This window comes from Piliocolobus tephrosceles, unplaced genomic scaffold, assembly GCF_002776525.5.
Source record: "Piliocolobus tephrosceles isolate RC106 unplaced genomic scaffold, ASM277652v3 unscaffolded_108, whole genome shotgun sequence".
Taxonomy (NCBI): Eukaryota; Metazoa; Chordata; class Mammalia; order Primates; family Cercopithecidae; genus Piliocolobus; species Piliocolobus tephrosceles.
Genome location: NW_022291865.1, coordinates 1,547,110 through 1,570,779, shown reverse-complemented (window position 1 = coordinate 1,570,779; position 23,670 = coordinate 1,547,110). Strand labels below are relative to the sequence as shown.

The 23,670-nt window shown below is 38.9% G+C and overlaps 1 protein-coding gene across 2 annotated transcripts in view; it reads right to left on the bottom strand.

Moving 5' to 3' along the window:
- LOC111529161 (E3 ubiquitin-protein ligase UBR1) overlaps positions 1 to 23,670 on the bottom strand; it is a 158,966-nt gene that overhangs the window by 54,390 nt on the left and 80,906 nt on the right. For both annotated transcript variants that reach the window (XM_023196014.2, XM_026447834.1), the window contains exons 26-33: positions 21,819 to 21,918; positions 20,067 to 20,167; positions 15,572 to 15,658; positions 14,116 to 14,297; positions 7,581 to 7,786; positions 6,152 to 6,245; positions 4,879 to 5,028; positions 473 to 570 (exon numbers count right to left, since the gene is read on the bottom strand). In XM_023196014.2, coding sequence (XP_023051782.2) covers positions 473 to 570; positions 4,879 to 5,028; positions 6,152 to 6,245; positions 7,581 to 7,786; positions 14,116 to 14,297; positions 15,572 to 15,658; positions 20,067 to 20,167; positions 21,819 to 21,918 — 1,018 coding nt within the window. The remainder of the gene's footprint in view (positions 1 to 472; positions 571 to 4,878; positions 5,029 to 6,151; positions 6,246 to 7,580; positions 7,787 to 14,115; positions 14,298 to 15,571; positions 15,659 to 20,066; positions 20,168 to 21,818; positions 21,919 to 23,670) is intronic.

Here is a 23,670-nt window from a genome sequence, read left to right as displayed (position 1 = left end):
AGCACTTACTAGGTACCATGGACTATTCTACTTTACATATAATAACTCTACTAATCTTTCAACCAATAAAATAGGTACTATTATAATATTATTATCCCCAATTTGCAAATAAGAAGTTGAGGCACACAGAGCTTAAGTAACTTGCCCAAGATTACATAATCAGTAAGTGGATCTTAGTGATTTAGATGAATCTTGGATCGAAGATTTACATCTACGCAGTCCAACAGCTTGGAATAATCAGATAGATGGACTTGATAGTTTAATCACTGTCTGTATTGTCTCCTAGTATGAAAAACGATTAAATTTAATAAAGCAATTTAAGCCAAACTTACTCTTAGCTTCAAAAACTTCTATTTCCTGATATTCAAGAAATTTGTACTTGCAAACCATATTTTAGCACATTAATTATTTAAAAAAATAAAGATTCTGACACCATCTTCACATAGTTAATATAAAATAAATGTAAGCAAACCTTTAGCATGTCTTATATTATAACCTGATATTCTGGCCAGAACAGTCTGTATCCATTGTGCCAGGGTCAAAAGTTGAGCAAGAGCATCTGCATTCTCACTGAAAAATGATATTTAAAAATTATTACAACCATGGGTACAAAGTCAAATGGAAAACCTGAATTTGTATTATTTCCTTGGATAAATGGTCGTATAAAAAAGTTAAGTTCCTCCAGATTAATTTCCTAGGTCACAGAAACATGTCTAAAAATGTAGCTTTTTGGAAGGGGAAGAAAATTTTAAACTTACAAGAAATAAGTCACCACCCACATGCCAGTCACCCACAGGTAGTAAATGTCAGTAAATGGAATCACCATTCTAGTTGCTCCAGTCAAAAACTAGGTGTTGTCATTGATTTCTCTGATTTCCTCACACCCCACATTCTGATCTATTAATCAACCTTGCAGGTTTTATCTTTTAAATATATCCCAAGTTGATCACTCCTACCTACCTCTACCCTTACTACCCCCAATCCAAGTCACATCAGCCCTCACTTGGATTACTTAAATAGACTCCTAATTGTTCTTCCTGCTTCTACTCTTGTGTTTCATTGTAAGTATAAATTCTGCATACAGCAGCTAGAAGAATTTTCTAAAATTGTAAACAGGATCATTACAACTTCTAATCTTTGCTCATAATCCCTTTTATGATCTGATCTTTACTTGCTCCATTCCATGCTGCCTTCTTGCTGTGCCTCAAACATGACGATGGGGTTCCAAACTTGAGCCTTTGCTTTTTTTTTTTTTTTTTTTTTTTTATGAGATGGAGTCTCGCTCTGTCGCCAGGTTGGAGTGCAGTGGCACAATCTTGGCTCACTGCAACCTCTGCCTCCTGGGTTCAAGCGACTCTCCTGCCTCAGACTCCTGAGTTGCTGGGATTACAGGTGCCTGCCACCACGCCCAGCTAATTTTTGTATTTTTAGTAGGGACTGGGTTTCGCCACGTTGGCCAGGCTGGTCTCGATCTCTTGACTTCATGATCCGCCCGCCTTGGCCTCCTAAAGTGCTGGGATTATAGGCATGAGCCACCACCCAGCCAAGCCTTTGCTCTTGATACGGCCTGTGCTTAGAATTTTCTTCTCCCAGAGAAAAGCAGTGATTATTCCTCACTTTATTCAGGTCTCTGTTCAAATGTCACCATCTCAGAGAAGAGCTCCCTGATAACTCTGTCTATAAATAGCCTCATGCCCCAGTCTGTCTTCAGCCCTTTAACTTACTGCTTTAGCTTTCTCATAGTATTTCCCACTACTCAACATTTTGCCTTATTTTTTTATTGCCAGTCTCTCCTTCCTAAAATGGACATAAGGAAAGGGACTTGAGACAGACTGTTATTAAGAACAAAGAAGGGCTGGGCGCAGTGGCGGCTCAGGCCTGCAGTCCAGCACTTTGAGAGGCTGAGGTGAGTGGGTCACTTGAGCTCAGGAGTTAGACACCAGCCTGGGAAATGTAGTGAAATTCTGTCTCTACAAAAAATACAAAAATTAGTGGGGTGTGGGTGGCACACGCCTGTGGTCCCAGCTACTCGGGAGGCTGAGGTGGAAGGATCATCTGAGCCCAAGAAGGTTGAGGCTGCAATGAGCTGAGTGAGATCACACCACTGTACTCCAGCACATAGTGAGATCCTATCTAAAAAAAAAAAAAAACCAAGAAGGACCAGAGACAGTGTTATTAAAGACTGTAAAATAGGAATCTTTTTATTGAAATAATAGTCTTGAGCAAAGGTAAAATATATAATGAACTGTGCCAAAATTTATGTATCTGGGCACAAATTTGACCTAAGAAATTTTTTTTGTTCTCAAAAAATGGAAATATACTATGACTGATTATAATCAATTTTCTTTACAGACACCAGTTTATTAGTTTTAAATTTTTTGGTAAGTTTATATTATAAATTTTTAATCAAAATCTTAGTTTTGACAGTTTTTATATGCTTTTATCTTTACTATCTTAGATTATATTCATGCTGATTTTCTAAAATCCAAAAAAGGCAAATATAATCAATTATATGGGTAAATTGAAGTATCTAATAAAACTGTTACGTATAATCATGTATTTCAGATCCTGAGTAACAGAATTGTTACTATAAATTAAAAGTGTGCCAGAGTTCTAAGAGAACTGGTTGTAAGGATCGGTTTTCTGAATTTAGAAAGAACTGCTCTGAAGCATCTGATCCTTAAAGACATCAAGGAAAGAAGTAGCTAAATATTCTGTTAGAGAACAATTTACATAGTTTAATAATCTTATTTGGGGGAGCCACTGTGCAAAAAAAAGGCTTGTACAAGAAGTTGGAAAGTCACTTTATTATGATTTCCTTTATCTTTGTCTTCTGCTGTATAGTTAGGTAAGGTTTTGGAGTCAGGAGTGAGACCTGTCTTGGGATAAATAAAAACTATCCATAGTCTTCGATTCCTTTAAATGGAAATAATAGTACCTACTTCATTAGACTACTGTGAGAATTAAATAAGATAATGCAGCATTTGCTTGGTAGAATGCCTAAAATATATTAGTTACTCAAATCAAGGATAATTCTTTCTCATGTTACCAAATATGTTGAAGAAGACAATTTCAATTTAGGTTTATCAATGACATGGAATAGTAGAGATCAGAACAACTCTTTATTTATTTATTTATTTTTGACACAGAGTGTCGCTCTGTTGCCCAGGCTGGAGTGCAAAGGCATGGTATCGGCTCACTGCAACCTCCGCCTCCCGGGTTCAAGCAATTATCATGTCTCAGCCTCCCGAGTAGCTGGGATTACATGCATGTGCCACCACGCCAGGTTAATTTTTGTATTTTTAGTACAGATGGGGTTTTGCCATATTGGCCAGGCTGGTCTCAAACTCCTGATCTCAGGTGATCTGCCTGCCTCAGCCTCTCAAAGTGCTGGGATTACAGGCGTGAGGCACTGTGCCCAGCCAAGGTTAGAGCAAATCTTTTTTTTTTTTTTTGAGACAGAGTCTCGCATTGTCACCCAGGTTATAATGCAATGGCTAGATCTTGGCTCACTATAACTGCAGCCTCCCAGGTTCAAGCGATTCTCCTTGGCTCAGCCTCCCAAGTAGCTGGGATTATAGGCACCCACCACCACACCCAACTAATTTTTTTGTATATTAGTAGAGACGGGTTTCACTATGTTGGCCAGGCTGGTCTCAAACTCCTGACCTCGTGATTCGCCCACCTCAGCCTCCCAAAGTGCTGGGATTACAGGTGTGAGCCACGGCGTCCCGCCAGAGCAACTCTTTATATTGACCCTTCTGGCCAAACCTATCACCTTTGAACTTTTATGGGGACATAAAGGTATTTTTATCAACAAAACAATTTTCTTTAGCAGAATTTAGGTTTCTCATTACAAATTCATTGCATTTTAAAGCAACTGAAATAATATAAATATTATAGTACTGTCATCCTCGTGTAGAACAGTGAGAATATAGAAATACGTAATTAAATTTCCAAGTTGTCATACAAAAACTAATAATTTGCTGTTAAATTCCATTTACAGATAAGAATATAAAAATTTAAAAACTCAGTATATAAAATATATCAGAATATAAAAATTTAAGAGATATATATAAAATGATATATATATATTATATATATAAAATGAATCTAGTGTTTTTATTTAATTTTTTTAGTTAACATTTGTCCACATCTCTAGAGCTATAGCATTTGGATCTTCAGAAAAATGAAATTAAAAATAATACAAAGATCATTAGAGCTATCAGACTCCAACTGGCAACTCTAATGATGGCAAAGGGCCATATGAAAGGAATGAATTTTTTTTGCATCTTTTCTCCTTTTGTGAGTGCTAAGGCAGAGGTCAGAGTTCTATTGCTTTAATGGCTGCTGGAAAATATAACCACAATATATAGATTTGAGTAAATAAACATTATAGTTCTCTGAAAGTCCAAAAAAATTAGGCTTTTGATCACATTTTAAAAGTATAATACAAGATATAAAATGAAAAAGTATTAATCCCTTTAAAGAATAAAAAACAGTTATCTAACAAAAACAGGCACAAATTAAAGAACTAAAGACAACTTTCTATTTGTTTTTGAGACAGGGTCTCGCTCTGTCACTCAGGCTGGAGTGCAGTGGCGCAATCTCGGCTCACTGGAGCTTCAATCTCCTGGGCTCTAGTGAGTCTGCCACCTCAGCCCCCTCAAGTAACTGCGTCTACAGGCATGTGCCACCATGCCTGGCTAACTTTTTTATTATTATTTTTTGTAGAGATAGGGTTTTACCGTGTTACCCAGGCTGGTCTCGAACCCCTGAGCTCTGGCAATCCACCCACCTCGGTCTCCCAAAGTGCAGAGATCACAGGCCACTGCACCTGGCCAACTTTTTAAAAATTAACCAAAACATAAAATTTACCTGTTTATCTTTTGAGGTTGCAAAGGAATAATGGGGATCACAGTATTGCACAGAGATTTGCAAAGAGGGCAAAGATATTCTCCACTTTCCAAGTCAAAAAGGTCCACATGAATGCGCTGCTGAGAGCTCAGCTGTACAGCTTCAAAATACCTGCAAAATTACAAAGCCACAGGCCCATTTAGAACTACACATGCATCTCTACATGTGTATCTCTACTTGCTCTAATCCAAGTTTTAAAAATCTAGAATTTTTGCCTCAATAAACATCTTTAGAACATACATGCAAAAACACACAAGTTGTAATCACAGAAGAAACAGGTTGCCTATTATTTTGGGAATAAATTGGAAAATACATCAGAGCAGATATAAATTTAAAATAAGTTTATTGAATCATAACTCATCTCTTGCCTCAAAAGCATGGTGATACAGCATGGACACTACTTTCCTCAGTTTCTAATGATGAACTGAAGTAGTGAGGGCTATCTTGGAAAAATTATATATTGTAATCTAATGCCAAATGGGTAAACTCTACACAAAAGATTTCTCAGGAATTACATTTTTGAATTTTTGTATTTTCCAGAGATAGAACGAGAACTTCTTGTCCTATTCATCCTATTCTATTTCAAAGGTACTTTTCACAGCAGTATGTTTTGAGGGAAATTAGATTTTTATAAAGATTACTTATTATTTATTTGTTGTATTTGTTAATTTTTTTGAGACTACTCTTGTCTCCCAGGCTGGAGTGCAATGGCGCAATCTCGGCTCACTGGAACCTCCACCTCCTGGGTTCAAGCGATTCTCCTGCCTCAGCCTCTTGACTAGCTGGGATTACAGGCATGTGCCACCACACTCAGCTAATTTTTGTATTTTTAGTAGAGACAGGGTTTTACCATGTTGGCCAGGCTGGTCTCAAACTCCTGACCTCAGGTGATCCTCCCACCTCGGCCTCCCAAAGTGCTGAGATTACAGGTGTGAGCCACCACGCCCAGCCAATCATTACTTTTTTTTTACATGAATACTGATGAAGAGTAACTGATTAGTTTATGGAGAGCAAGCACAAAGGAACAGTGAAAATCTAAAGTTGGTAACTTTACACACCACTTTCCAACTTTGATAATAATAATTCATGCAAACAGAAGTAGTAATTAAAACTGTTTCAGTCATTCAAATAAGAAGAAAGGAAAGAAGACATGAGAAAACATGCCTTTTTGTGGCCTTGAGTGAACTTCAATGTTCCTATTCTCTTTCAAGAACATGTCAGAAGGACAACTTACTTCTGCCAGCACACTGCATGCATTACATGACCACAGCTTCCTGTATAAGTTCCATATGCCAAGTCTGGATCCATGAAAAGTGGGTCTAGGGTTTCTGGTACAAGGTATAAAAAGGAGGGAAAAAGAGACAGGTTATCAGGTCTAAAGTCTAATCACAAACTGTCTTAGGAATGTCCAAGCAAAGTGTCACAATATCATAATAGGAGGATATATAGTAACAAAAAGAGAAAAGTAATAGTAACAAAAGAGAAAAGCATAAAGCTAACCTGTCAGATACGATTCTAAACATAGTATGGATTAATAACTCTATCTTTGATTTATTTTTTAACCTTGAATATTGGGTTTAATCTGCAATATCTTGGTTATTTAAGTGATTTTCTATGTTTCCAATATAATTTACTTTTTTAATTTTAATAGTAATTTGATAAATAATAATTTTAAGGGATACTTAGGGGAATTATAACCTCATTTAAAAAAGCACAGATGGAGGATTTCAAATTCTGGTTTCATCACTTATAGCTCATGGCCATGGGTAAGTTACTTGACCTCTCTGTGCCTCGGGTCCTTCATCTATAAAATGGAACCAATAGTGATAACTAACTCATAGGGCTATTGTAAAGATTAAGTAAATACACATAAAGCACTTAACAAGTGCCTGGCAATGTTAAGTTTTCAATAAATGCTAGTCTTTATTATCACTATTATTCTAAGGAGCTTTTTTTGTTTGTCTGTTTTGAGATAGGGTCTCACCCTGTTGTGGACCACAGGCTCATGCAACCATGTCTGGCTAATATGTTTGTAGAGATGAGGTTTCGCCATGTTGCCTAGGCTGGTCTCAAACTCCTGAGCTCAAGTGATCCACCCACACCGGCCTCCCAAAGTGCTGGGATTACAGGCGTGAGCCACCACGTCTGGCCTATTCCAAGGGTATTTTAAAATAAGAATGATGCTAAAGCAGCTAACTCCTGATGTAACAAGTGCAATAAATTATCTAATTAGCATTATTGCCAAGAAAATGTTTAACATGATTCTAATCAGGAGGCAACTTAACAATCAAATAAATTCAGAATGTGATACATTATACAAAACAAGTGGCCTGAATTCTTCAAAAAAACTACTATCATAAAAAAAGGAGGGACTAATCTAGATTAAAATGGAGTAAAGGAAATATAACCAAAGCAACACATGAAATGTGTTTGGATCCTGAGTGGAAAAAAAAAGTCTAACAATTGAAGACATTTTGAGAACTGTTGGAGAAAAACTGATTTTATATTAGATGATATTCCTGGATTATTATTACTTTCTTAAATATGATATCGGTATGGTAGATATATAACCTTACTTCCAAATGTCTTTCAAATATTATTTTCTTTAATTACACAGGCATGAAAAGAAATGCACAAAAGGATATTTATTAAAGAATACATACCTCCTGAGAGTTCTATGGGTTTTCCCCTGTGCTGAGTCAAGGCAGTAGATTTCTGGACACAGGCAGATAATACCATGGCATTATTTTCTATTTTCACTTCTTGTTCTTCTTGGCAAAGGATGCACGTCAGCACCTCCTTTTCAGTAACAGATGGACCCCGTTTAGGACCCAAGGCAATTCTAGAGTAGTCACTGACTGCTGGGGTGCTACCAAAAGAAATGACCAGAAATGAGGACACATGTTTTGGTCACTTGTCTTCATATTTTGGTAGATTTTAAAAGTAACTATAGGCAAGAAATATAAGAAAGATAATAAAAATAAAAATGATATTTAGCAATATTAAGTTAAAAGCTTCCCCCCTTCCTTTGTGGCTTTTATCAGTTATTTGCTTATTACAAAATACAAGTGTTGCTAAGTGCAAAAAAACAGATGATAAAATGGAATGTATATTATAATTTTATTTAATTTACTATACCAATAAGCTGGGTTATTTTTTTTTCTGGATATAAAAGTAATACAGGGTTATTGAATAAATTTTGGGAAGTCTGTAATAGTATAAATGTTATATTCCCACAACCTAGAGATACCCACTAGTAACCTTGTATATTTCCTTCTAGTCTGCTTTCTATTTATAATATACTTCTTCATATAAATAAAATCACATTACACAGATTTACATCCTGCTCTATTCACTTATAGTTTCTTACATCATTAAAACTTCTTCAGAAACATTTTTAAATGGATGCACAGCTCTTACTATATGTGCCATAACAGTTTTATCCATTCTCTGTCATTAAGCATTTTGGTTTCTATTCTATTTTAGTAGCTATTCAAACTAAAATGATTCAGCAATTCTTAGAATCTACTCTTACTGACTGGGCAAAACTCAGGATCTACTGATGTGTACAATATTTAAATAATGGCAAATATTTACAACATGCTGATTGTGAAGCTAGGCACTGTTTCAAATACTTTACATGTTTACTCAATACTTAAAATAATCCTATGAGGTAGGTATTATTATTATGTCTAGAGCAGCTGCTGCAAAGATGTCTGCTGCGGCAGTGGAGGCGTGGCTGGGGCAACGTGTTCCATGGAGCCCTTGGGTTGGGAACAGGAGGGAGCCCACCCCTTCCGAGTTTGTGGGGCAAGAGCTCCGCACTCCCAGGCACAGCTGCAGCTGCCCAGCTCAGAAGTGCCTGTTCTGAGCCTCTCCCCACTCCCAACACCCATTCTGATTTTGGAGCAAAGTTGTGGCCAAGCCTGGGTGCTGCCGTGGCCCGGCCAGGTGTGTGCACACTTGGGGCAGTACTGACACGCCAGCCCCCTGCTGCCTTGGCCCCTCTGGTCTTCGGGTGCTGATAAGCATGGAAGAAAGGCCAAGGGGAAACAGGTGGCTCAGCATGGGCCTGTAGATGCCCCTTGGCACAAACAGCCAGGGAGTTGTGGATGACATGTTGATGGCAGCAGGAGGAAGACAGGTTCCTGGGCAGAAAGGGGTGGGTCCCCAGTGAAGTCCCACCTTCAAACCAGGAATGGCCTGAAGCCCGGGGACTGGTATGTCAGTTACAGGTGGAGTCCACAACCTGGAGTGAGAATTTATGGTGCTTTCTCCAGATTTGTCTATGGACCAATCAGCACGCATTTTCTCCCTTCTGAAGCCCATAAAAACCCCAGACTCAGCCAGACTCACATGGGGACTACCAGTTGCAGGAAGGAGCAACCCAATTCAAGTCTCCTGACTCACTGGGATGACTTGCCTGTGGAAAGGCAACACCCATTTTGGATCTCCTCTCCACTAAGTGCTGGACACTCGCTGGGATGACCTGCCTGCAGAAAGAGCTACCCACTTGGGGTCCCTAGAGAGCTGTTCTGTTGCTTAATAAAGTAAAGCTCTCCACCTTGCTCACCCTCCAGTTGTCCGTGTACCTCATTCTTCCTGGATGCAGGACAAGAACTCAGGAACTACCAAATGGCAGGACTGAAAGAGCTAGTAACACAAACAGGGCTGAAACGCCCACATCTACCACTTGCCATATTGCAGGTGACAAGGAGAGATAAGCTGTGGTCCTTCAGGGAGCCCAGACCTAGGGGCTCCCTGAGCCAGGGCTGTGACACTCTCTTTGGGGCTTCACAGTCTCTGGCATCTCTGAGCTTCCAGGTGCTACCACATTCCCATTGTCCAGACACGAGTCCCCATAGCAGAAGCTGCTGGTGCATATGATTCAGGTGCAGGCTTGCACAGAGCTGGCCCCTGTCCCAGTGCTGAGAGCTGCCTGCCCCGCCGCAGCAGCCGGCGTGCCTGGCTGTGCACAGTGGCTGGACCCTGCAGGTGCCCGCTCATGCACCCCTGGTCACTCCACACCTGGCTCACCCTTGGCAGGCATGAGATCCAGGCTGGTAGTGTGAGCCAAGTGCAGCCTGCTGGGTCAAGTAGGCAGGATGAGCCCAGAGAGACTGAGCAAAATTCTGGCAAAGGTGCCACTGGCCACAGAGGTTTCTGGCTGGAAAAGCAACACCCTAAGGATCCTGCGACACTTCCACTTTTCAGATGAAGAAACTGAGGCCTAGTGACAATAAGAGACTCACCCAATGACTCCTTAATAGTATGTAGCAGAGCCAGGATTTAATCCAGGTAATCTAGGCTCACCATCTACGCTCTGAACTACTCTGCAATATTGTCTCTGTGCAAGAAGCTCCCTGAACTATGGTATATCACTGAACAATAAATAAATATTCATCATCATTATAAATGAACTTACCTAACAGACAACACTCTGCAGCTTTTTGTTTTGTTGTTTTGTTTGAGACAGAGTCTTGCACTGTTGCCAGGCTGGAGTGCAGTGGCGCGATCTCAGCTCACTGCAACCTCTGCCTCCCAGGTTCAAGTGATTCTCCTTGCCTCGGCCTCCCAAGTAGCTGAAATTACAGGCACCTGCCACCATGCCCAGCTAATTTTTTTGTATTTTTAGTAGAGACAGAGTTTCACTATGTTGGCCAGGCTGGTCTCAAATTCCTGACCTCGTGATCTGCCTGCCTTGGCCTCCCAAAGTGCTGGGATTACAGGCGTAAGTCACCACAACTGGCCTACTCTGCAGTTTTTAAAAGGTGGTAATTATGTGGAACCATCTCCTAGGAGGCATCTAGCAATAAATTATGAAAGGTTTACTTATTGATTGTCACAAGGTACTAGTGGGCACAGGATGCAGTCCCACAATTCACAGGACAGTACTGCATGAAAAAAAAAAAAAACAGCTGCGTAAATGCCAAGACTGAAAAATGCTGAGCTCGTTTTGTATATAAGAACATACATAGATTTCCAAGGCATAATACAGAGTGAAAATGGGAAGTTGTAGAGTGATATGTACATAATACTATTAATGTAAATAAAACCAAAGGCTGAATGACATGCTATAATTTCTGTGGCTACATGGCTACATATATTTGTATTAATAACATAGGAAAAATTCTGGCAGATACACATAAAACTTATAACCAGAGAACCTCTAAGGAACAGAAAGAAGTCCAGGATTTGGGCTGGTGCTCAAATGGAACTTTAGCTTTATCTCTGACATTCAGCTTTCAAGAGGAAAATTATTAATGTACCTATGTAATATGGCCAGGCACAATAGCTCACGCCTATAAGTCCAGCACTCTGGGAGGCTGAGGTGGGAAGATCATTTGAGGCCAGGAGTTCGAGACCAGCCTGGCCAACATGGTGAAACACCATCTCTCTAAAAATACAACAACAACAACAACAACAACAAAATTAGCCAGGTGTGGTGGCAGGCCTCTGTAATCCCAGCTACTCAGGAAGTAGAGGCAGGAGAATTGCTTGAACCCAGGAGGCGGAAGTTGCAGTGAGCCAGATCAAACCACTGTACTCCAGTCTAGGTGACAAAGCAAGATTCCATCTCGTGTGTGTGTGTGTGTGTGTGTGTGTGTGTGTGTGTGTAAAACTATGTAATTAAAATTTTGGCTGGGTGTGGTGATACACGTCTGTAGTCCCAGCTACTCAGGAGGGTAAGGCAGGAGGATCACTTGAGCCCAGGAGTTTGAGGCTGTAGTGCATCATAATTATCCCTGTGAAGAGCCACTGCATTCTAGCCTGGGCAACACAGTGAGACTCCATCTCTTAAAAAAAAAAAAAGAAAAAAAGGGGGTTTAAAAAAATATGAGAGAATATATTTGAGACTTTGGGATAGGAAAAGCTTTCTTAAACAAAATATTAATACAAAAAGTTAAAACTCTAAAAGACTGATAAATTTGTCTTTATCAACACTGCATACTTCTCTATGGCTAAACCCCATAATTAAGGTTAAAGAAACAGGTACAAAATATGGGAAACATATGTAACAAAGTATTAATTTTAAGATTTATATAAGTCAATAAGACAAGAGCAAAGCACCCAATAGAGATCAATAGAGATGGGCAAAGAATAATAATAAGCAATTCCCAGAGGATAAAATGTAAAACGTCAGTGAATAATGATATGAGAAGATGCTCTACCTGGTACTAACTAGCAACTGGGGAAATTCAGCCAGATTGGCACAAATCTGTAATTTTAATAACATTACATGTTTTCAAGCATTGAAAATAGTTAAGTATTGGTGAGAACAAAGTAAACTGGGCACCTATATACACTATCAGGAGCAGAAACTGGTAAAACCACTCTGAATGGAAATGTGGCCACATCTATAAAAATTTTAACTCAGCCCTTTCCCTTACCGGACTCCTTGACTAAGTACTTGCAGAGTTGCACAAGAAGACACATACAAAAAGGTTCCCATTAACTGTAATAAGGAAAAATTAGAAGCAACCTAAATGTCTAAAGTCAGATAAATAACCTCTATATAACCACATGAGAGACCACTATGCAGCAGTCATAAACAATGATGTAGAATCTACACTATAGAGTGATACGTACTGATATCCAAAGATTCCTAAGACATTGAAACAGCAAGCTGCAGACAAAATGTATGGTTAAAAAAGAAAAACCACTAGAAAACATGAAACAAGCCTCACTATTTCTTCATGTACTCATGTTCATAAATGCATAGAAAGAGGTCTAAGAACAGTGGTAATTTGTAATCATGGTTACGTGTGGATAAAGACCAGTAATGCAAAGATGGTCAAAGGGGGACTTCCTGCATTATTTAAATTGTTTTCAATAAGAACACATTAAAAAATCACATGTCCAATCAATCAGGCAATAAAAATAAATAATGAAAGCATTAAGGCCATAAATGAACTCTGAGTACACCTTTACTTATACCTTCTTATTTTATCGTCAATAGTTTCTTTCTATTTCTAAATAGTATGTTGTTAATATACAATATCTAGAGATGGGACTTTGGCTTGTCATTTAAAATTTCCAGTTTTATTACAATATAGTCAGCCAAGGAAAGCATACCTTCATATCTTTTTATTTTTAATCACTAATATAATCATTATTCTTTATGGTCCTTGTTAGCATACTCAGCTTCAAGACTAAAGATACAGATCAGATAGGATGTAATGTGCCTACTATTATTCCAAAAGCACAATTTTCTAAAAGTATCCACAACATTTTTTTTTTTTTTTTGAGAAAGTCTTGCTCTGTTGCCCAAGCTGGAGTGCAGTGGCATAATCTCTGCTCCCTACAACCTCTGGCTCCCAAGTTCAGGCGATTCTCGTGCCTCAGCCTCCCAAGTAGCTGGGACTCAATGCATGCATAGCCACAACCAGCTAATTTTTGTATTTTCAGTAGAGATGTGGTTTTGCCTGTTGGCCAGACTGGTCTCGAACTCCTGACCTCAGGTGATCCACCCGCCTCAGCCTCCCAAAGTGTTGGGATTACAGGCGTTAGCCACCGCTCACAGCCCACAACACATATTGTTTTAAACAGCAGTGAAAGCTTGTCTTAAAAAAGGGCCAAAGCTGGTACTTCCAGTATTTTAAATTTCTTGGAATGCTTTTCAAAGTAACATTATTATGTCTCCTCCCTTTTCTCACTGTATAATAGCCTAGACAGCACAGCTCAGAAAATTAACCAATTTCTCTAAGAGCATACCACAGTCAGAACTCAGAAAACCAGATTTACTGATTCCAATTCCAAGGTACTATCCATACCTGTAGTTATAGGCAATGTCTTTCTTCTCTTTAAGAAAAAAAGAAAAACTCGCATAAGCCACCTTTTTCAGGCAAAGAATTTGTTTCCAGTATGTAATAGCTGCAGTCATTTTTATTAGAAATAACAATGTGAAATAAGGGAACTGATGTGTAAATGTGTACCTAAAAGTGCTAATGCATACAAAATAATGGGTTTTTGTGCATAAAGGTTCCTAACATAACTTTACCGCACACTCAATGCATTTATCAGTATAAAATTACATTCAATAAGTACCTTAAGAGTCTTCACTCTGACCTTTCTAGAATGAAAATAGTTGAATTTCTCTTGCCACAAAATACATTTTAGGAAAGCATAATTTAAAGTGACTATTTAACTTTTCCTCCAAAAATTGAGTTGGTAATTTTTGGGTTTGCTTTATTTTACCTCTCTTCCTCCATAATGGAGTCTTCTTTCCCAGGCATTTCTGATGTATTGTCATACATGAGTTTATGAGTTTCAATGAAGTTTTTCTGTAAGGCAGACATCTGAGCCATGATCTTCTGGCGATGTAGCCTAGCAGCTTCAGCTTTTCTTTTTCGTTCTGCTTTTTCTTTATCGTGAGTAATCTGGGTATTAAGAAATGACAAATTTAGGTAAGATCCACTGTTAAAAATTTATATACGCTGTTTGGATGAAAAAATTCCTTAGAATAAGATTCTGAAACTCTGATTACCCCTTACATCCTGGATTCAGTTTAACGTCTCAAAACTAGCATTACAGGCTGCATGACATCACACAACTAATTATTCCTCTAGTTATTTAAATAATTTACTGTAAAAAGCTAAGAACTTTAAATATCCAATTAATTGCCTTTTATACTCAGTGCAGGTACATTAAGAAATAAAATTGGATAAAACAAAATTTCAAAATCATTTGTCAATCACTTAATCACTGACAATTTAAATAATCTTGATTTCTAACAGTTACTTCTAAATGTACTGTTAAAAATGAGAACTTTAACAACTTTTTTAACTTTAACAATATTACTGAGATACATTTGGTGCATTTTAAATTTCTATTCAAATTTACATCCAGTGTGTTTTACTTTTAGGAAGAACACGTAATAACCACAAATAGTATTATTCTAATAATATAAATATTAGAATCATCAAAACCCGATTCACTGTATTATAGAAATAACACAAATATTATTGCATTTCATTGAATCTAAGATGTACCACTATCTTATATTTCTCTAAAAAATGCTGTTGATGAAAGTCATTTATTGTGAGACATATCCCAATTTAAGTCACTAAAATATATTAAAAGCTAATAAAATATGGTATTTCAGTTTTTTGTTTTTGAGATGGAAACTTGCTCTGTCACCCAGGCTGGAATGCAGTAGCGTGATCTTGGCTCACTGAAACCTCTGACTCCTGGGTTCAAGTGATTTTCGTGCCTCAGCCTCCTGAGCAGCTGGGACTACATGAGCACTCCACCACATTGGGCTAATTTTTGTATTTTTATTAGAGACAGGGTTTTGCCATATTGGCCAGGCTGGTCTTGAACTCCTGACCTCAAGGAATCTACCCACCTCCGCCTCCCAAAGAGCTGGGATTACAGGAGTGAGCCACACACGCTCAGCCAAAATATGGTATTTCTAATAGAGCTCTACTATATACCAATTTCTCCTGTTTTTGCAAAATACAAAAATTATACTGCATTGTCACGTACCATTAATCCCCACAATATAGAAACATAATGAATAAAAGATGAACAGATCTCATGTACTTTATACAATAAACAGGTTTCTCCTAACAAAAAAGCAGCAGCTCCCTTACACCAGTAAAGTTCAGAGATAGAATGTCACCATTACTACAGTGTTATTACAGTGTCATACCTCATCATTCTTAACAGATTCTGATCCTGATGTGGTTGCTACAATTAAACAAGATTTTTCTCTTAATCGCTTCACTGTGTCAAACATCTGTGAAAAACAGATGAAACGTTAAAAGAGTTAGTTAGACCGTTAGACTGACCAGGAACAGAAACATCCACTAATTTAATTTTGGCATCATATCTCCAAATGTCTTTCACTTAAAACTATTTCAATATATGAAGGAAAAAAAGTGACTCTGTGACAAACACCTCCCCTGGTCAATGAGCAATTCAGCTGAGGAGGCCACTGGTAGCACGATCAGCTGATTCAGTAGGCTGGAGGCATGCCTCTGTTAGCTTTCAAGAGATTTGTCAGGAAACAAAAATTTTTTAAATTTGAAATAACATTCTTGTGCAAAAACACATAAAAACAAAGACACAAAATGGTGATTGCTCTTTTGGAGGCAGAGGCGGGGTAATCTCAGCACTGTGGGAGGCCAAGGAGGGTGGATCACCTGAGGTCAGGAGTTAGAGACCAGCCTGGCCAACATAGCAAAATCCTGTCTCTACTAAAAATACAAAAATTAGTCAGGCGTGGTGACCCATGCCTGTGATGCCAGCTACTTGGGAGGCTGAGGTAGGAGAATCGCTTGAACCTGGGAAATGGAGGTTGCAATGAGCTGAGATCGTGCCACTGCACTCCACCCTAGGTGACAGAGCGAGATCCTGTCTCAAAAAAAAAAAGACAAAGATACAAAATGGTCCTCCTCTCCCTGATTGCAACACCTCTATCAGAATATATAATTTTTATATTTACATCTATTTTCATAAAAAGAGATGCTACCATACATACTGTTTCACATATCCTCTTTTCACTTAATCATTTATCTTCGGGGACATTTCTTTTTCTTTTTCTTTTTTTTTAAACAGAGTCTTGCTCTGTCACCCAGGCTGGAGCACAGTGGCGCGATCTTGGCTCACTGCAAGCTACACCTCCGGGGTTCATGCCATTCTCCTGCCTCAGCCTCCTGAGTAGCTGGGACTACAGGCGCCCACCACAACGCCTGGCTAATTTTTGTATTTTTAGTAGAGACGGGGTTCCACCTTGTTAGCCAGGATGGTCTCGATCTCCTGACCTTGTGATCTACCCGCCTGGGCCTGCGCTGGGATTAAAGGCGTGAGCCATCGCACCCAGCCTATCTTCGGAGACATTTCCACAACAGCTTACACAGAACTGCTTCATTCTTATTAACAAAGGTCATGGTTTCAGCATGAATACATTCATTAATTCATTCATTAATGCATTAATTCATTCATTTGACAGAGTTTCACTCTGTCGTCCAGGCTGGAGTGCAGCGGCACAATCTTGGCTCACTTGCAACCTCTGTCTCCCAGGCTCATGCCATCTTCTCACCTCAGCTTCTCAAGTAGCTGGGACTAGAGGCACACACCACCATATCCTTGGATAATTTTTATATTTTTCGTAGAGATGGAGTTTTTGCCACATTGTCCAGACTGGTCTTGAACTTCTAGGCTCAAGCAAGCCACCCACCTTGACTTCCCAAAGTGCTGGAGCTATAAGTATGAGTCACTGTGCCCAGTAAAATTTATTTATATTTTGAAGGAACCTTGGTCTCATGAGGAAAAATTTCCCAAGATGAACACTTACAACATAGCTTTAAATCGACCATCTGGATAGAGTATCTAATGTTTTTAACAGCAGATACGTATGCTTTTACATATTTTGATAATAAAATTTAGTATTCTAATTGAAAATGAATTTTCAGGACTAGATCTGCAATTCATAGCACCATCTCTATGGGATATGAACATTGAACTAAATGGTACCTCAACGGACTTTCTTAATAGTTACCTACTTTTGTTTGATTTTATATCTTAAAATAATATTGGCTAGTTTGACACAAATACTAAATATTCATAAAATCTACTTCAAGAAGAATTTTAATAATATCATTATCTTATAGTTACATCGTTACATCATGCTTAAGGACTGTTTCTAATTAAGTAGTAAAAAGAGCTGCCCTCTTATAGCTGAAAGTATAAATCAGTACCAAGATTTCCAATTGACAAGAATGTGAAAAATAACTACTCTATACATTCTAATTATCAAAACAATTCTTAGTAATAAACATCAGAATATCTTAATGAATGCAATGAGTGCAGAAGCTCCATAATCCTGGTTTCATGTTTTTTGTTTTTTTTTTTTTTGAGACAGAGTCTCACTCTGTTGTCCAGGCTGGAGTGCAGGGGCGCAATCTTGGCTCACTGCAACTTCCGCCCTCCGAGTTCAGGCAATTCCCCTGCCTCAGCCTCCTGAGTAGCTGGGATTACAGGCGCCTGCCACCATGCCCAGCTAATTTTTTTTTTTTTTTTTTTGGCAGTTTTAGTAGAAACGAGGTTTTGCCATCTTGGCCAGGCTGGTCTGGCCACTACCGATCTCGTGGTCCACCCATGCCGGCCTCCCAAAGTTCTGGGATTACAGGCGTGAGCCACCGCACCCAGCCAGTTTCATGTTTCTATGTGGAGGTTTTCCATTCAAGTAACATTCCTGGCGTCTCTCTCCCCTGCTTATTTAATTCACTTGTCTCCAAAGGCAATGCTATCTACTCAATAGTTCAAGAACCAAATCCAGGAGTCATTTTTGATTTCCTTTTTTCTGAGACAGATTCTTGTTCTGTCACCCAGACTGGAGTGCAGCGGTGCGATCTCGGCTCACCGCAATCTCCACCTCCCTGGTTGAAGCGATTCTCCTGCCTCAACCTCCCGAGTAGCTGGGACTACAGGCGTGCACCACCACGCCTGGCTAATTTTTGTATTTTTAGTAGAGATGAGGTTTCACCATGTTGGCCAGTCTGGTCTCGAACTCCTGACCTCAGGTGATCTGCCCGTCTTGGCCTCCCAAAGTGCTGGGATTAGCCACCGTGCCCAGCCTCATCTTTGATTTCTTCATTTCCTTCATCCCTCCCATTAGACTGATGAGCAAGTACTACAGATTCTATCTTCATATACCGTCAAGATACACCTTAATCGGCCAGGCGCAGTGGCTCAAGCCTGTAATCTCAGCACTTTGGGAGGCCGAGATGGGTGGATCACGAGGTCAGGAGATCGAGACCATCCTGGCTAACATGGTGAAACCCCGTCTCTACTAAAAAAAATACAAAAAAATAGCTGAGCGAGGTGGCAGGCGCCTGTGGTACTCGGGAGGCCGAGGCAGGAGAATGGCGTGAACCCAGGAGGCGGAGCTTGCAATGAGCTGAGATCACGCCACTGCACTCCAGCCTGGGCGACAGAGCGACACTCCGTCTCAAAAAAAAAAAAAAGATACACCTTAATCAGTTCAGAGTCTTACTATCTGCATCTTAGCCTAGGTCATGCTTATTTCACATCAAGATTACTGCAACAGTCTCCTAACAGTTTCCTTACTTCTATGCCTATTCCCCGTAATCCATTTATTCCACAGCAGTCAACACCATCTTGTACAAATATAGATTAGGTCACTTAAAATCCGCCAGTATTTTCCCATTGTGCTAAAAAAGTATCACTTTATGCTGACTTATAAGGACCTACAAGATCTGGCCCCCGGCTGCCCCTCTGACCTCACTGCCTACTTTTCCATCCCTCACCCATTATGTTCCAGCCATACTGGTCTTCTTTCTGGCCACCACAGAGCTTTTGCACTGCTGTTCCCTCTTTCTGGAGTACTCTTCCAGACTCTTCTAAGACTGACTCCATGTCATTCAGATCTTAGCTCTAATGCCGTATTTTGAGAGAGGCCTTCCCTAATTACCCAAAGTAAGCCCTTACTCATCTACTGAATTACTCTGATATTTTCTTGTTTATTTATTTGTTTAATGTCTGTCCCTCAACTACAGTATATGTTCTATGATAGTGAGCACCTTGTCTGTCTTGTTCCATCTAGAAATCTATAAATGAGCATGGCACATGGTAGGTATTCAGTAAAGTTGACTAAATAATGACAAAAAAAAATGAATAAATCTTAGCTTATTTTTAAAACTACACTAAAATATAGGAAAATAGAATTATTAACATAAAGAATTAAGTGATTGTGAAAACCAGTAGTATGGCCGGGTGCGGTGGCTCAAGCCTGTAATCTCAGCACTTTGGGAGGCCAAGACGGGTGGATCACGAGGTCAGGAGATCGAGACCATCCTGGCCTACACGGTGAAACCCCGTCTCTACTAAAAAATACAAAAAACTAGCCGGGCGAGATGGCGGGCGCCTGTAGTCCCAGCTACTCGGGAGGCTGAGGCAGGAGAATGGCGTAAACCCGGGAGGCAGAGCTTGCAGTGAGCTGAGATTGCGCCACTGCACTCCAGCCTGGGCGACAGAGCGAGACTCCGTCTCAAAAAAAAAAAAAAAGAAAAAGAAAACCAGTAGTAAATGGCTACAATGGTACAGCGGTTTAATTTTGGAGGCAAGCAGAGAATTCTTAAATATTTAAACCAAGATATGATCACTTTACTTTTCTAGTTTACCTGAAGTATCCACGTTATCATGTCCTTCTGGCCTTCTAACTGGGGAATTCCTTTGAGTTTTTCCAAAAGCATTTGTATATTCATGGCTGAACTTCCCAATCCTTTTTTAAAACACAAAATCACACATCATAAATAAATACATATAGTCATCTCTTGGTATCCTCAGGGAATTGGTTTCAGGACCCCTATGGACACCAAAATCCACTAATGCTCAATTCCCTTACATAAAATGGTGTAATATTTTCAAAAATCTATACACATGCTTCTGTATGCTTTAAATCATCTCTAGACTACTTATAATGTCTAATACAATGTAAATGCTATGTAAATAGTTGTTAGATAATATTGTTTTGGGAATAATGACAAGAAAAAAAATGTCCGTACATGTTCAGCGCAGTGACAACCACCCTTTCCTTTTTCCCTCTGAATATTTTCAATCTGTGACTGGTTGAATCCCTAGATATGGAACCCACAGATATGGAGAGTCAATTATGTCCTCATAATTATATACAAATTACAATTTCTAGTTAATGTTATTTACATTGATAACCAAGGTTTGTGAATCAATCCCTTAACTACATTAATTTTTCAATGGACAAATCTGCAATTATATGAAGTACTGGGTTATAATGACATGATCTACTAAATTTAAAAATGAGTTTAAGTCTCTCTCTTACATCTTTTACTGGCACTGCTAAGTGAAAGCTACCCTAAATATCTGTCTCTGGTCTTTTCTCTGCTTTACTCAACATCTAAGCAAAAGTGCTTAATGAGAAACAAAATTGCCAAAAATATTGAAGTGGGGGATGTCATATCCATAAACTGAATAGGTTTTTGATGTCTTCAGGGATCTAAAGAATACAGCATGTAAACAGAAAACATTTGTCTCCTATTGCTTTTATAATCAACATGCCTGGAATGTGCTTTGAAAAAACTATCTTAGGCCGGGCGCGGTGGCTCAAGCCTGTAATCCCAGCACTTTGGGAGGCGGAGACGGGCGGATCACGAGGTCAGGAGATCGAAACCATCCTGGCTAACACAGTGAAACCCCGTCTCTACTAAAAAATACAAAAAACTAGCCGGACGAGGTGGCGAGCGCCTGTAGTCCCAGCTACTCGGGAGGCTGAGGCAGTAGAATGGCGTGAACCCGGGAGGCGGAGTTTGCAGTGAGCTGAGATCCGGCCACTGCACTCCAGTCTGGGCGACAGAGCGAGACTCTGCCTCAAAAAAAAAAAAAAAAAAAGAAAAAACTATCTTAATCAGGTAGCATTTATTAGAAATCTAATTTAAAACTATCCTTTTCTTCCAAGTTGAATACAATGCAAAAATGAATACATTATCATTCAGATTTCTATCATTTAAAATTCAGAAACATTAATATCTTATTAAGACATGTCACATGAATGCTATGGTTGACACAGCAGCAAATATTTGATAATACTGAGATAAGGAATTAAAGTAAAAAAACACCAATATATGCAACCAAAAAAAAAAAAACAGTGGGGAGATCATGTAGTAAAAAGATTGTAGTAAAGACTACAGTAAGGGATTTAAAAATATATTAGTATACTTGAAAATATTAGTTACAAACTAAGAATGATAGGAAAAAAAATTATTTCAGGGTTACCTATGTTTTAAGGACTGACAGATTAAAACTCTGTAAGATATAAACTTTCAGGTTTGACAAACTAAAACTCCTTAAGATCTAAACTTTCAATGACAAATGTGTTGAAAAGTGATACTCAAACATACTTGAAGCCTTATGATAAAAGTCAAATGTTACTTCTTCTTCAGGAGCTTTTTGAAGCTGTTGCTTCTCTTCTAGTAAACCCAATGCCAGAATATGAAAAGCCTGAAGGAGGAAAATAAGAGATCTTTAAAATTGAGCTTCTTCAGGTAAATATATTTTTAATTTAATTTTTATTTTTTTCAGAGACTGGTCTCACTCTGTCACCCAGGCTGGAGGGCAGTGGGGCAATCCTAGCTTACTACAGCCTTAAGCTCTTCGGGTCAAGTGATCCTCCTGCCTCAGCCTCCTGAGTGGCCGGGGACTAGAGGTGCACACCACCATGCACAACTAATTTTTTTTCGGGGGGCGGGGGGTAATAGACCGCGTCTCACTATGTTGGCCAGGCTGGTCTTAAACTCCTGTGCTCAAGTGATCCTCCTGCTTCAGCTTCCCGAAGTGCTGCAATTACAGGTATGGGCCACCATGCCTAGCAAGGTAAATCTATTTTAAGTAGAAGTATACAAATAAGAAAGCTGATAGGTAAAAAACATGCAAAGGTTTCAGCAGTTCACACTAAGCAGTTTACAGAAAGAGAAATGATGAATACACATAAGAAAAATGTTCAACCTGGCCCGGCGCTGGTGGCTCACGCTTGTAATCCCAGCACTTTGGGAGGTCAGGGCAGGTGGATCACCTGAGGTCAGGAGTTCGTGACCAGCCTGGTCAACACGGTGAAACATCGTCTCTACTAAAAATACAAAATGAGCCAGGCATGGTAATGGGCGCCTGTAATCCCAGTTGCTTGGGAGGCTGAGGCAGGAGAATAGCTTGAACCCGGAGGCGGAAGTTGCAGTGAGCCAAGATTGTGTCACTGTACTCCAGCCTACTCCAGCCTGGGTGACTACAGTGAAACTCCATCTCAAAAAAAAAAAAAAAAAAAAAAAAAGTTCAACCTCACTTAGAGAAAAATGAGTTGAAACAAGATCATCCTATTTTTCACCTATTACAGTGGCAAAAATTTTGGTGTTTAATAAAATATAGAGCTGGCATAGGTATTGGGAAGTAAGCACTTTTGACCATACTGGTGAAGGGAAAGTAAACTGGTACATTTTTGGAGGCCAATTTGAAAACATCTACCAAAAATGTAAAGCCATATACCAACTACTAGGAATTAGTATGACAAATATACTCCCTTAAGTATGCAAAAATATTTGTATAAGAATGTACTTTTTATTGTTCTTTGTTACAGCAAAGACCTAGAAATACCTGAATGTCTATTAATAGGAGACTACTTAAACACATTATATCCATATGATGGACTATGCAGCTATCAAGAATAAGTAGATCTATATGTGCTAATGTGCAATGATTTCCAGAATATACAAAACTTTAACAATGCTTATGTCCTATATAGCATACTGGGACTCAGTGAGAGAAATTTTAACTTGATTTCAAACATATCTCTACAGTTTGAAATTTACTAGAGAATGTATTTATCAGTGTTACAACAAAAATTGAGGTACACATAGGGTAATGACAGCATTTAGAACCTGTAGACCAACAATACTCAAAGGAAAATAATTAGTTAGGCAGGTATAAATAAACATGGTGTTACAACTACCATGACGTGGCATAATTAAGTAACATGTATTTATCTATAACAGTAACAAGGAAAAAGAGCTGCTTTCACATTAGCTAATTCTCCTACCTCTATGAATAATTACACTTTTATCCATTTTACTAATGAGAAAATTATTATTTGCTCCTTAAATAGGAAGTGGAGAAACCCAAGACTGAAGTCTAGACCTATCTTCAAATCTTTATTAAACTGTCTCCTTATAATTCAAGTAAAATTAAAAATCATGACACAATAAC